General features: G+C 37.7%; 1 protein-coding gene across 1 annotated transcript in view; it reads right to left on the bottom strand.

Annotated features, from left to right (window-relative positions):
- CFAP99 (cilia and flagella associated protein 99) overlaps nt 1-15,554 on the bottom strand; it is a 62,153-nt gene that overhangs the window by 20,089 nt on the left and 26,510 nt on the right. Inside the window, exons 6-11 of the mRNA XM_064448989.1 lie at nt 14,749-14,923; nt 10,316-10,396; nt 8,086-8,151; nt 7,045-7,104; nt 3,049-3,137; nt 605-809 (exon numbers count right to left, since the gene is read on the bottom strand). Coding sequence (XP_064305059.1) covers nt 605-809; nt 3,049-3,137; nt 7,045-7,104; nt 8,086-8,151; nt 10,316-10,396; nt 14,749-14,923 — 676 coding nt within the window. The remainder of the gene's footprint in view (nt 1-604; nt 810-3,048; nt 3,138-7,044; nt 7,105-8,085; nt 8,152-10,315; nt 10,397-14,748; nt 14,924-15,554) is intronic.

The following is a 15,554-nucleotide window of genomic DNA, read 5'->3' as shown; positions in this document are numbered from 1 at the left end:
GCGACAGAGCAGTGGCACAGGCTGCCCAGGGAGGTTGTGGAGTCCCTCCCCTGGAGACATTCAAACCCCGCCTGGATGCGTTCCTGTGCCCCCTGCTCTGGGTGTGCCTGCTCAAGCAGTGGGAGTTGGATGAGATGATCTCCAGAGGTCCCTTCCAACCCCTACCATTCTATGATTCTGTGATTCTGTGAATTGTATCAGTTTAAGAAAAGAAATTCTTTCATATTTGTGGCTGTCATTTTAACAAGATAATGAAATTAGTCATATATTCATGATTTCATTGCAAATGGTGCTTAGTGTCTCAGTATCTGTTCAAAAAGGATATACGCAATGATATGAATATAGGTGAGAATGCTTTAACCTTCTGTTTTATTCAATTTACTTCGTAAGTGTTAGTAATCAAATCCAGTACTTGTAAAAAGTACTTTAATGTATAAGCATAGCTGTGTCTGGAAGTTGTAGCACTATTTTTCCATTGTTTGCAGACTCCAGTAAGTAAAGACACTGTATAGAACTTTTACACCCTCTTATAGCAGGTATCATCTGTGGTAGATTTTTTACTGATTGAACATAAGCAAGATTTGAGCAATGCTGTATGTATTACCTCTTCTCTCATTAGATCAGCTTTCTTCTTATTTTCTTGAAGTATATTCTGATGGGCTAGAATTGCCTCTTCATGACTCAGTTTCCCTTGAAGCCTCCTACACTCTACTTCCGTCAGCTGCTCTTCCAAATCTTTTCCACGCATCTGTTTTTGCCATTCCAAGAACTCAGATGGGTCTCTAGCCCCTTGTAGCAAATTTTCAATTCTGCAAGAAAGAAGAAAGAGTATGCTACTCTAGGGATCTGGCTCTGCAGCCCTGCCTTGGTTTGTAAAACATTTCTAGTAATTTGTTGTGATATAAGGTGTTTGATCTCTGCAGAGGAAAAAGGCAGCCCTTGCAAAGCCATTTGACAGATGTATTTTAACTCCAGTCTGAGGGGTGTTCCTACTATGGGGAAAACCTGGGAAAGCCATGCTGGAGGAGAGTGCATGAGGGCATGGACCTGAAAGTTTTCAGTAAAACAAAGCCCCAAGAGAGGGCAAACTTTAGCTACATATGGATTCTCCTAAGGAGCAAGGAGAATCAGGCTGAAGGTATGTACATTTCTTCAGAGCATTACTTTGCTTAGAGGTAGAAGGAACAAATACCTTTTTCCTTTAGCAATCTTCTTGGCCACTTTAACACAGAGAACTACAAACTCTTCTGCTTAATTCTATTTCTGTTTTGTATTTTGTCAATTCAATAATATTGCTGTAATGAGGTAAAGAAACATTCAGCTATTAAGCAAAACCACATTCTTATTTTTTGTGCTTGGCTGAGAAAGGAAAGCATAGCAAACCTCTGGGGCAGGCCCATCAAAGACCTGCAGGAGAGGATTGAATGAGCCAAGCAAGAATTAGGGCAGAGACACAAAAATGTAGTGAATCGTGCCTTACTGCTGCTCCCCAATGCGTATATATATATGTATCCATTGTGTGTTAAATGCAGCTGAAGGTTGAAACTCAATATAAAATAGTGTTAAGTTATGGGGAAAATCTCTTCCTTTGCCGAGTGGAACAAATTCTGCCAGAAAGAGTGAACAGTACCATATGTAATATAAAAGAACCTCAATATACATCCATAGCTGGTAACAGAAGCTGCACGATGCATAATATCTTACTGCTAAAATCCTGATCCATATACCAAAATTTGCTAGGTCCAAAGACCAAATCCAACCTTAGGCAGTCATTCCAGGACTTAAAATGCTAACAATATTTAGTCCTTAGCCTGCTAAGTCAGGTGGATTAGAAGTAATACTAAATCTGATTTTAATCTAATCTAATTTTAATAAATTAAAATTATTAGTGAAAATGTTCTGTAATTCTAGCTACAGAATACAACCTGTAGTGGCCATTCAGGAGTCACCCTCTCTCTAGTTAATATCTGCTGGAAACCTATGCTGCTGAATAAGCATCCCTTATGTCAGAGGAATCCTTACATCAGGATTCCTTAGAGCCCTAAGTGCACCAAAAGGACCTGCCACCTCTTATTCCCCATGCCTGCTAGGGCTTAGTTGCTTGTGTTCAAAGACAGCTCTGTTGTAGTGCGACCATGTAACACTGGATCAGACTGGAGTGAAAAGAGCTGTGTGAGAAAGAGCTACGAATAGTCCTGTTGTGTGTGTAGAGTTTCTTCCTGGGAGCCACATTTAAGCTAATGTTAACAGCCTTTGTCCTTGCCTAAGCTATGCTGTAGGTAAGCCTGCACCCAGCCTAGCACCTTGTTGACCCTGCCTTGTTGGCTTGGCTTCCTGGCTTGACCTCAGCCCTGACTTGTCACTGCAGACTCATCTGGCAATCACTGGACCATTTGCTGACCCTGCTGTCTGTCACTGGATCTGCTCTGCTGACTTGCCAGGGTACTATGGAACTGAGCTGCTGTCAGTGAGGACATTGTCCCTACATGCCTTGCTGCCACCTTCAGCTCCTGGGCCATCTTGCCTTGTGGAGCAGCACACTCTTAGTCACCCATACCTTACTGTGATAGAAATAGACGGGTATTTTTATACACATATAAACAAGTTCAAGTATCGAATTTGGCATGTAGCTGGCCACAAACCATTGAAGAAAAATGGAGGTATAGGTATATGAAATGATTTGGCTTAATATATATGCATCTTTTATAATAGACACAGAAATAGATGTGTATTTGTGTCATTATTTATTCTGGAGAATAGGAATAAATATAACAAGTGATCCTTATTGGACTGTGCAGGTGAACATTAGCCAGAGTGCTAAATCAGAACACAGTCATACTGTACAGCATCTACAGTAAAACAATTACTTTAATGTAGACTCGGTCCATTTTTCTCTTTGTCAACTGTGTTTATAGAATAGCTTCTTAATGCCATTCCACAGATCCACAATTTTAGTTTACCTGGAATCTACTTCATTATTTTTAATGTGGTTAATTATTCTATATCCAGGGATGTGAAAAGTAATCTGAGAAAGAAGGGTGATTATACCTCTTGAGTTCCTGTTCCATTTTCCGCTGATAGAGGGCACCCTCTCTTAAAATAGCTGCAGCATTTAATTTAATAGGTATATTATCAATCTGTCAGGAAAGGGAATGCATATACTATAGTTAGTAATGTAAACCATAAAACAGAGTATAAAAACATTTCAATAGGTTAAATAAATCGACCTAAGCCAGCATAAATTTTGCTTAAAGCGTTCATCTAGCATTAATCTGACACTCACAATGAAATTGCATGCTGTTCATAAACCACTCAAGCTGCTTAAGAAATCAGCAAAGTCCCCCAAGTGGATTATAAATTTGTAATCACTCTTGGACCATGTCAAATCCCATAGAATGCGTTCACTTCCTTTCATTTTTTTTCAGTGCTCATATACATAGTGTGCGGGGATTCCATCTGCTTTGGACAAAGAAAATAAACTGCTTCTCTGAAAGACGCTAAGTTAGCCAAAACCATTAAAGTAAAACATATGCAGTACCTTTCATTGGAAGGTGTCAGAAGCGTTTTACAAATAATCACTATTTTAACTTCAAAATATTTCTAAGACAACTGGCATCACCAACTGCCATATCCATTTTCTAGATAGTAGAAGTGATGTACAGTTCTCAGGGACTTTCAGTCCTCATGGTGTAACTCGGACTAGATCCTGTGGCTGCTTTGCAGTTCTTCAAAGTATTGCCTTAGGACTAACTCCCAGGCAATCTCTAAATACTGAGGGAGGAAGGGAACAACCTTTCTGCCAGTTAAAAGTGTTCCTTGCACAAGTAGGCTCTTCAGAAAAAATATATCACCTTTGCAGACATGTATAATAGACCTGATCTGAACCAAGGCAAAGCACTGCTGGTAGGATAAGAACTGGGATCATTCCTGCAGAAAACAAAGCTTAGTCATGACACATTTGACCTAAATCCAGACAAGTTCTGTGTTCAGAATCCAAACGTATTTAAATTCCAAATTAACAGCTTAATGAGCGGCTGAGAAACCGATGCACAGAATCACTCAACCTATATACTGCAAATATTGTATGTACAAATATGTATGCAGTCTCTTGAAATACATAAGCTAACTGGAAAAAGGATGGTTTATAATTTATATTAATTAGGTAGGTTGAGGATAACAAACGCATGCTAGCACCTAGAAATTCACTAAGTAGAATTACTGAGTTTTCCACATAGATGGCATGTTTTAATGGACAAAAATTAATTACTTGTCTTTTTCTTGACACAATGATGATAACTTGAAGAACTTAGGAAAAGAACCCAAAACAATGTATTTATTTCTTTTGTTTATCTCACTAGACTTGCTCTTCTTAATGCCTAATGATGTCTTTCCTTCCTTTTGGTCTACTTCTCAGTGTCTTCTGCTTTATATGGACATTCCCCCTCCAGCCTGTATTTTAGACACTATACTGGCTTTGAGTAGACATTTTCTTTGACATATATAGACATGTTCATATTTTGGGCAATTACCTGTGTATATAAATTTCTTGTTCTCTATTTACTAACTATAATTTGGACAGAGAACTAAACTAAGAATGATTATGGAACTACCTTTAACTTCAGTTTCCTGGTTTATTAAACGTTGAACTTTAACGTTAAACTGTGTGACAATGAAACAGAAATATGGCAGCCCAAATAGTTAAAATTACAAGGACTCCCAAGATATATGCAGACAGGTTTAAGTAAAATAACTGAATAGATTCTTCTGTCATGTGGTATATCAAGGAAGTTTTGATTTTTACTCATTTGTTCTGACATGAGATATCTTCCCTTTTTTCAAGACGAGAAAATGGAAATAATCGGGAAAATCACAGAACACTAATTCTTGTGGAAAAAAAATTGTATTCACTACTTCCACCTAATGAACACACAATAGCTCAACAAAACCAATAAATATGTAAAGAGAAGGCCTGATATGAGCAAAAGGCAGACTGAGACAGTGATGATGCATTTGTACTGTCTTATTCTTCCAGTGAAAGGGATGAATAGATATTTTGTAACAGCAACGAGAAGTAATTACTGCTGCACATAATAAATGTGTCTGAAATGAAAAAAAATTTATTTAATATAGTGTGGGTGTTCTGAAAAGAGGAAAGGAAAATACTGGTTGTTTAAAACATTATATAATTTCATTAATTTCAGGCCAGATTATAATCTTATTCATAAATCTTGGATGAACCTTCCTCTTAGGATTTGTCTACTCACGGAGTTGCACAGGCAGGAAGGCAACAGGATTAGAAAGTATTTTAAAAGTCAATAATGGTATGCCTATCTCAGCCTGAAAGTTATAACAGCATCTTGAATATCACCTAACCAACCTTTAAGGCAAATGTGTTTAGATGAGATAAAACTGATTGTGCTCCTAGAGGAGATACTAGCAGGTTTTAGAAGTGGCCCTGATCAATGCCATAAGATACCAGATCCATATTTTATTTTATGCAGTTTAGGCAGATGGTTTGACTCGCAGCAGTCCTAAGATTTCAGTATTTTAAATTATCAGAAAAGGAAGTGGAATATACATAGCCTTGAACTAAGACCACATAATTACAGGTCATGTGTGTTTGGGTTAACTATGTAAATGTTTCCTGTTTTGTTTGTTTTCCCCTATTTTGAGTGCAGAAGGAACTGGGGTCTTACTACTTTCCTGTAATTTAAACGCTGATGGATTGTAAGCAAGCAGACTGAATAGGTGATACTGTTATTAAAGATAACTCCCATATGTGATAAATGCCAGATATGCTTTAGAAATAGCTGCCAGATGCCCAGTTCCCCAAGCAGGGAATCAGTCTGACCAAAGTGTATATGAGCTGTACCTAAATACATAGTTTTAAAAAGTAGGTAAACCTGCTGACGAGGTATTTGAGGTCACAATACAAGCACAGCTTCCACATGAAATTCTTCTTGAACTTGAAACAAATGAAAGCTTTCAGATTGAATGATTTAGGACTGAAGATTAGTTGTAGTACAGTTATTGTGGAAATAGCAATGTGAGTTTTCATGTCTCATACCGTTAAGGCTGAACAGCCCATTTTCCATGTTTACAGTTCTCTGACCCTTGGAAATCCTAGCAGAGAAGCAATCAGTATAGTGGATTTTATGACCTCAGTATGTATCTAAAGGAATCAAGATAAATATCCAGACTGATTGTATATTGTCTATCAGACAGTCATTAGCTGGAGTGATTGTTCAGCATTCTTCAGGATCTCATTTTGAAACAGTGATTTACAGACTCAAGATTCTCCTGTCCCTGTGCTGAGTTCTTAAACCATGAGTTCACAATTCTTTTTTTTTCTTCCCATGGACTCTTCTCAGTCCTTACCATTTTACATAAAAACTTCTCCCTTTGGAACTGAAAACACTGTTAAAGCATTATTTTGCAACTGCACACAACTTACCTGTCAGGGCCCTCAGGGAACCAACAGGCCTCTGCTCACTGCTCCAGGAGCCCCACTTAAGCTCAGATATGGGCTTCAGTCCTTTCCTATTATGCTGGAGGTAATTCTGCTCCTGTTTGTCTCTCCAGTTCTGTCTCCTGCTGTCATGGACCTGGGTTGCTGTTGTAGCCTTATCTCCAGACTGGACTTCCTGGGTGGACCCCAGACCTGACTTGTTACCTTGCTTTGTCTGAGGATGACTGGCTGTCAGCAGAACCAGTTACTACCACCAGCCTTGTCATGCTCAGATACTGTTGCCTGGTTGGTGAGGGCAGTGCCTGTCCTTTCATTACCTTTGGCTCCTTGTTTCTTGTCGCTCCTGGTGTAGCCGCACTCTTGTTGCTCCCTGACCGTGTCTTTGTGGATTGCTAATGGTACATGGGCCAAAATTTATGAGCCATAGTCCAAATCCATCCTATCATCCTGGCCACAGAACTTGGTGTAAAAACATGGATTCCAGTAGAGTTTGCATCACCACAGAATTTGCAAGTGTGTTTTTCACTTCAAAGTTTTCAAGTACATCTGACAATGGTACCTTAAAGGTTACTCACCTTGTTTTGGATCTTTTGAGCCTGGAATGCTGGATTACTCTTCATACTATCATGTGTGTTCTGCAGTTCAAACCAAAAATACATTATTTCATTTCAGAGACAGATTTTCAAGTACTCAGCAAAAAAATATTAGGTATTTACCAAAAATCACTCCTGAATATTCACCTAGAGTAACAAACATGATCATAGGGGATGTATTTTTGAATTGTTATATCCACAAAATCTTGCTATGTACACCCAACTTAGCGGGAATATTTCACATCAAATTATTATACAAAGGTAGGTTCAAATATAGTCTAAAATTTATTGACTAAAATAATGCTAAAAGAACTGTGATGTTTTGTTTGACTATGAAATATTACCTATATATATATATATATGAATATATTCAGCTTTTAACTGAAATAATTATAGGGAAGACAAAATAGGGTGTCAAAGCACACTTCATGAAATTATTAAATAGTGGTATAATGATGGTTGTCAATTTAATTTGATGGTATTAGCTATAGATCCTGATGTGAAAGTGTGTGAAAGTGTCTGGTATCATGGGGATGAACACAGTGAATAGAATATGCAGATGCGATGCTGAAATGAATATATTACATACATAGTTTGATGACATAGTTGTGAACTGGGAATCAACCAAAGCAAGAATTCTGTATGAATGCGACCGTTATTCCCTCAGCTTGGCTGCTCTGTGGCATAAAAGTTAATGGAAGAATAATACATGGGTTTAGAGAAATATTGCCAGTTTGCAGACTTTTTGGAGTTGTATCACAGGAAGGCTGCCTGTCTCAAAATTAGGAGACTAATAAAGCATCACCAGAAGTATAAGAAAAGGAGGTTGTGCATTATGCTTCCAAAGAGGCAAATATTAGGATATGGATGTGAAATGACAGTACAGCTGTAAATGATAGAACATAACTCCTAATCCCAAAACACCAACAATTTTCAAATACTTTGAGATATCTTTAAATACTCTGGTCATTTTTCATCTTCATACTGGGGGATTTTTAGGTAATAAAATATTTTGTACCATACCTCTCCCTTTTCAGGCTTCATGGTTGCACACCTGAACTGGTTAGCATTTGCTTTCAGGAGCAGATCCTAAAATTAAAGCCATTAGCTTAAAGATTATTGTACATTTAAATTGTCCAATACGATTTTTCTGTCTCAAAAAGCCTTGCAGCCCAGACCAGTATATTAATTTGTTTCCAATGAATGAAAGCTTGACTGAGTATTTATATGAATATTCATTCCTGATTAAAGACTAGAAGTAGGCAAGTCTTAATTTTCTACACAGTTCTCTCTGGTTGTATCCTTTGCATAGGGCATTAGGCCTTTGATAGATCTGCCCATATGCAACATTGCTCATCCAGAATTCAACTTAAAAGCCTCATAATTATCTGTGGCACATCAGTACCATAGGTAGTAACTGCTTCCACATAGCTAACAAACAATGGCTTTGTTTTTCAGTTAAATTAGAAGACTCTGATCGGGGGATCTGACCACCTTGGGTTGCTACACTAGGCACACCCCTAACAGTGATTCCACCTGTCATTTTAAAGGGGGAAGTACAGGTGGCCACATTTCTAGTTTTTGGATATTTCTTTTGGTTGTAAGCAGTAATATCTAATCAAAGCTGTGAAACACAGACTAGATTTTCTAATGGTTTTCTGGACAGTAGCTGTCCATAACACCAGCACTTCCATAACTGTCCAGAGTATGGCTTTCAGTGTTCTCCTTACAGATGCTCAGACATGAGCTATAGCTCATGACAGCTATAGCTTCCAAAAAAATGCTATGAAGCAAATGGCATTTTTAATGCATATTTCTTTTAGGACCCAACACTTCAGCTTGTTTAGCAAACAGTCTAGGGAAGTGACCTTTGTGAATGCTTTGGATGCCTTTTACAGCATTCCAGAGGTGAAACAAACAGCTGTTATTGCAGCTATAATTTCTGTGGTGCTTTTCCTTTGTTCCTTGTATTCACGCATTTTCTCCATTGAAGAATGTGGCTGGCAGTTACGTGATTTTATAGTTGTCATAGATTTTTGACAATATAGGCACTGTGTTATCTTGCTTTCCCTCCCCAGTTTTTCTAGGAAGTTTGTACATACAAGTAAGCACATAGACAAATAGGCATGTGATTTCTCCACAATATGGAAATAATAAAAGTATAAAAAATAATGTATTGTTTTATAATGAAATACCAAGTGTAGGTAATGTGATGGGCCAGCAAAAAGAATGCAAAGTCTATCCCCCTGGAAACTATCACATGTTAAAGCACTTACTGTAGTTTAGGAACAGAATCCAATGCCCCTTTCACAAGGACATGAGGAGAGCCCAGAACAGTGATAAATGGACTTGTAACAGCTAGTGAAAGCTAGAGTAAGGCATCTTCAGAATGGGGATGGGAAAGTGCAGATAAAAAGGAGTCAAATAGAATGCCTTTTATCAAGCCTATACTATTATTCGATTTAGTATGGTGATTGTAGTGTGGGGAGGAAGAAAGAAGGTGGAAACTGACATTTAATTAATTCTCTTCCAAGGAGAAAACGACAACAATCTGCTTTAACTATGATAGGAGCTAGCTCATTGAATAGGATTTGTATCAAAGTTTGGATCACATAACTAGATCTGTTTCTTTGTTTTTCCAGGCTCTCCCTTCTCGTGCTCTCTTAGCACACAGACCAGGTACTCTGCTTCTTTACAAATCACGATGACTTCGCACTCTCTCAGCCTGCTGAAGGAAAGAGTATGGAGTCTGCACAAAAAAGTCAGAGTCTGCTGGTATTTTAGAACAGTGGGTGATGACATGTGGTTATTTACCAGTTACTACAGAAAACAAACAAAAATATTGAACATATTTTGTATTTTGAAGCCTTAATTATTAAGTGAATACCTTAAATATCCACATGTCCTGTGGGAGTAAAAGAGCCATCAAACTATTTCAAGCTTGTGAAGAGAAGAAAGTAATTCTGTTTCTGCTACCTTACATAGCTGCTTGCATAATTTCTCACATAGTACTTGTACAGTGAATAAAAGGTGGACCTTGTATCAGACAATTAATAATAAAATAAGGAAGATGGAAAAAGGGTGATAGAACAGAAAAGAGGATACAAATTTCATGACTAGAGAAAGAGCCAGGAGCTATTAGGTGCGAGAGCAAATGTTTCAGATAAAGTTCTAAGACTTGTGAAAACGGGACATTACAGAAGAAACAGTTTAGAAGAAAGGAAGGACTAGAACAAGACCATCATACACTTACTTCTGCTTTTCGGCGATTTTTTGTTTTGATTTCCTCCAGTTGCTTTTTTTCCTTTGGAGGTTTGTAGGTGCTTGGAGGAACCTATATTAAAAGGCAATAATCCCCACAATATGGGGTATAAAACATTCCAAGTGACACATTCTTGCAGGAAAAAAATACATTCACTTTTACTGTAGAACAGCTGCAGTTATTTTTTAACTATTGATTCTTTTCTATTAGTACCACTGTAGAAGACACGGACAGATTCCAATTAGCCAGGACTACCCAGGCTTTTCAGTCCTGTCCAATGTAATATAACCCCTGGACAAAAGACCAGAGAGAAAGAAAAATCTGAAACAAGAACAAGAAAGTCTTTAGAAATAATAAATTCTATAGGCCCTATCAAAGGGAAAAAGAAGTTGCTAAATGGGGAAGAGTTCTCTTTGGCATCTCATAAACTTCATCTTCACAGCACTGAAAGCCAGACAGGGCAGCTGAACAAAGTTAAGCTGTGGATCTCTTTGGCAGTGTGAGGCAGTAGCAACAAGTTAGAGAGACTCCAGAGAAGTTCAGAGAAGAGTAATCCTTTGACGTGTATTAAATACCCAGGGAATTCTTTGTAACTAAGGAAGTCTTTGAACTGAAATGGTGGGAGACTGACAAGGCAGTTGGAGAAAGCAGCAGCTATGGTTGTCCTGTCTCTGCAGTCTTCACAGACATCTGTGTTTGGCCACTGCTAGAGAAAATACACTGGGCAAAACTGGCCTTTGCTCTGGTCTACTATGGCTGCCCTAGTGTTCTTGTATGGGAATTCCATTGGAGGTGTAGATAAAAAGTTTAGAGGTAAGGACTGAGAGGCCCCTCCTAGCATTAGCCAAAGATTTGGGAAATCATTCACATGTCAGAAAGTGCTACAGATAAAATGACCAGGAAAGATTTATAGTCTGGCTGTCATACAGATCAACAGGAGACTAGTGACTGTATGCTTTTGAGTTAGGCCGAAACTTCTGGGGGATTTCAATATTTGCTTGAGCAAAAATTTGCCCAGAAGCAAACTCTGAAAAAAGACTGGATGTCTCCTTCCTATGTGGGTGAGATAAGTCTGCCAGTTTACTGGACTTCTGCATAAATATTTACCTTGCTAAAAATGTTCTAGCTCAATTAGGAGTTACGGAATTAATTCATGAATTAATGGCTAAAATCTATAATCTGCACTGTACTGGAGGTCAGTTTAGGGAACATGGGGGTCCCATCTAGCTTTTTTGGACTATATAAAGAGCTATGCTTTTAAAAGCTCGTGAATCTGATGTCCTTTCCACTGCCTTTGCTGTATTACATCATTATCTACAGGAAAAACAAACGCACAAGCAGAAGCAGCTAGTAATTAAATGCACTGGTGAGAGTGCTCAAGTATTTTTGTGAGCTTTTTAAGTGAAGTAGAACTGAAAGTATTTCCCAGCAGTATCTAAGAATTTTTATTACGCTTTTATAGATGGAGAAATTAAAGCCCAGAGGATTTGCAAAGGGTTGCACAGGCAGTATCAGTTTACTTCACTCTTCTTCCTAGTCATGTGCTTTACCTGCAAAGCTGTACTCATCTGCCACTGTGAGCTGAAAATCTCTCCTCAGAAACTGCTATGCTTATTCCAAGTAATTCAAGGAGGAGACTTTTCAATCAGCTATTTCAAAAATTATCTTGCCTTGTAATTTAGCCCGCAGGTACCATGGTGATGAGTACCAATCAGACAGACAGGCAGACAAGGACAAGTTAATGCAACAGTATTGCATTAAAAGCTTCTATTTTTATACATAACAAGATCATAAATATAAATATATTGTTGGGTCTATTTGTTTGCAAACAAAATCCTTGTATTGGCCAAATTAATTCACCCATTTAATTATTTTAAACAATCAAGCAACTCCACTCATGAAGCACAGCTGACATAATATGGAAGGTGTCTAAAAAATACACTAGATTTGACTGAATGGTGTTACAATAACATCTCACTGCAGCCCTTTTATCTTTTTTAACTCCATTATTGGTTTACAGAAAATATAAAAATAAAATAATTGCATAATCTTATTTTTCTAGTACAGTGGTGACAGTAAAAGAATGGATTTTATTTGTAACTCAAGGCCAAGATATCCAAGGAAGTTAAATGTGTAAAATAATTTTGCATGTTTTCAGGTTTAAGCACGTGTCTCCATTTGTTTCCTTTGCAAACTTCAAGCTAAATCACTCATTTTTCTTTGTAGAGTTGTACTTATGAATGTGTGTACGCATATGCTCATGCTTGTGTGCACATCCATGTGCTTGTGTGCAAAGGACAGTAGAGGGAAGAATCTTTAGACCATACAGTGAAATGTTTCACTACTAAATTTCAAAATTAAAGTGTTTTTCCTTCTCACTTTGTGTCCCCCAATTCTGATTAATATGATGATGAATGATTATCCTAACCTTCTAGGCCTACGTTACTCCAGCGAAACTTTCCAAGGTCGGTGGAGAGTTCCAGCTCAATATACATCACTGACTGAGACAACTACCCTGCCTTCTGCAGTAAGCCAGATCTCCAGTCCTCTCCTGTGAAGGACGCATGCACTCAGTGTACAGGACAGCAGTGCTATCCCAGCTCCTGAACTCAATGTTTGCGATACATCTCATCTTACTTTGCATTTTATCTCTACTCTAGAATATAACGCAACCTAGCAGAAAGAAATAATAATCCTATTAACCAGAATTAACTAATTTCACCATAGGGATGCAATAACTTATCAGTAGCAATTGCTCAAAACCCAGACACCTCCGTATGAACTCATACAGTTCTTTCAAAGTCGAGCAGTAACTACGCATGTAGATATTGTGACTACAATAGTCCCTGCTAAGATGCCACATGACAAGTTCTTTGACAGATGCATGAGAACCATGAGGAAAAAACTACATCCTCATAAAACTAACAACTCTGTGAGAAAATGGATGAGAACATTTCTGCAGCAGATTATGGGATGTAATCTGGAAGAGCTTTATTTCGGTGCATTCCTCTCAATTACATACAACTCTCCACCATACAGCAGCCAAAACTACGGCCTGCTCTCACTTTACTCACTCTTGCCATCTGGGATGTCTTTTCAGCCTGTTCATTTCAGGATCTAAAATGGTGATACTGGCAACAATATGGCAAATTAAAGTGAAGCTTAACTCGCTGAGATAGGTACAGAAATGAGCACAACATATGTCACTACTACGCTAATGGTTTTAGATTCACACAAGCTTTTAAATTTGCAGACTTGGCCAGAATGTATACCAAATTTAGTATAATCCTAACAACACAAATGAACTTCAGTAAATGCATCTGCATTAAAGCAAATTTATTCTAAGAGGGGCTGCACAGCATAAAGGTACTAAAATGACAGCAACATGACTCATTCCTATACTGATTAAGTAGTTATTAAATGCAGTTTTTCAGAGCCTGGTATTAAGCTGTTTCAATGCAAAATCCCATTAACTGTATAACATACTACCATTAAATTGCTCTGCCATCCTAAGATGTAAATGGTTTCTAAGAGCATTCAACACGTATTATTTAAAACCTGAAGTGCTAATACAAGGTGGCAGATAATGCCCAAAACTATGACTTTGAAGCTCACTTCCCACTGCATTTAAATATAGATGATTTTGCAGTCTTTATTAAGTTAGTCATAGCAGCTTGATCCCAAATCCTGTTTGCCTTACCCCAGTGAGCTAACTTAAAACCAGTTGTATGTCTCTGATATATACCAGTGTAGCTGAATCACAATCTTAGATAATAAGTAAAATAAAAGTTAGCATTTCAAAGATAAATCTAGTCTCATTTATATGTGAGCAATAAATTTAAACCGAAAAACCTTACTTTTAGAGATTCAACATTAATACAAATGGAAAGAAATAAAATTCCACCCTCAAGGAGGAGCTGCAGACCTAGAGCCCACCTCATTTCCAGTGAGATTGCTTTGCCATTTATTTTAATGGCAGTTCATCTAAAAAAAATCTAGGTTTATAAAAAATTTCCATTTGAATGTTCTTTTCTTACCTGCTTCAGTGCATTATCCAAAGCAAACCTCTTACAAATCCAAGGACTACCAGAAACACTTGTATCAATGCTGTCATCAGTTTGTACTCATTGTATAGTTCTACCTCCAAAAGTCACAGAATAACTACAAGAACCAACATTTTCCCTTTCCTTTGTTTGACTTACTATTTACTTACACAACATTCACTGAAATGAAAAGAACTAGTTTGGAGTTTTTTTAGAAATCTGACCTTCAGTAACACAGAATATTAGAAAAATCCTTATTGATCTGTCAAAGGTTGTAGATTTTCTACAATTATTTTAAAAGATATTATTAACTCCCCTACCATGATTTTGTGCACAAGCATACATAAAACTTAGTATCTCTCAAATCTTAAAAAAACTCACAGGTGGCCTTTTCTCCAGTAGTGGTGTTGGCAGAGGTACAGGAATGGCCCGTGGTTTGGGTACAGTCAAATTAAATTCCTTCGGCTGAGTGACTGTTGAACTCTTGACAGTGGTAGTACGATTACTTAATACATCTGTCAGCTGTTCAATCAGTTGCTGCACTTTTGGCTGCCATCTTCAAATAAAAACAGATTTTTCAATTTTATTTCATTTTTTTCTTTCATACAAACTTACGTGTAGTGTATGAGGTTGGCATTGGTGCAAATTCTGTAATGCTTTCAGCCAGCCATTCAATTTTAATAAAACTGACTTATGAATTTGTACTCATGATTTAGTTGGACTGGGTTACTTCACCTCCTGATAGATGCTAGTCCATTCAGACTACTAGTGGTGAAATAGGCACAGGTTTTACTGAATAAGCAACGATGTCGCCAGTTCGTTTTGCAGCAGGACCAGGCTATGAATCAGAAAAGCAGCTGTCATAAGCTAAGTACACAGTTAACAGATGAAGAGACTATGAACAAACAGTGGTCTGTGTTTTGCCACTTTTACCAACTGACAGCAGACATAAATCAATCTCATAGCACAGGCAGTTCTAATAAAAAAATGGAAAGATGTAAGGAGTTTGGTGAATTAGCAAATGAACCCTCAGTGATCCCTGTGGGGCAGTCAAGATGATTTTGATTTCTCTGCATTTTGATTTTGGCTTGTATGAAGGCTCAGGCTCCTTCCAAAGAATGACAGGAAGGCGCAGAATTCAAGGTAAGGCACAAACAAGTTATCACAGGGCTAATTATGTTAACAGC

This window comes from Phalacrocorax carbo, chromosome 4 (genome assembly GCF_963921805.1).
Source record: "Phalacrocorax carbo chromosome 4, bPhaCar2.1, whole genome shotgun sequence".
NCBI lineage: Eukaryota > Metazoa > Chordata > Aves > Suliformes > Phalacrocoracidae > Phalacrocorax > Phalacrocorax carbo.
Note: the sequence above shows the minus strand (reverse complement) of the source record. Positions and strands in the feature narration are given on the sequence as shown.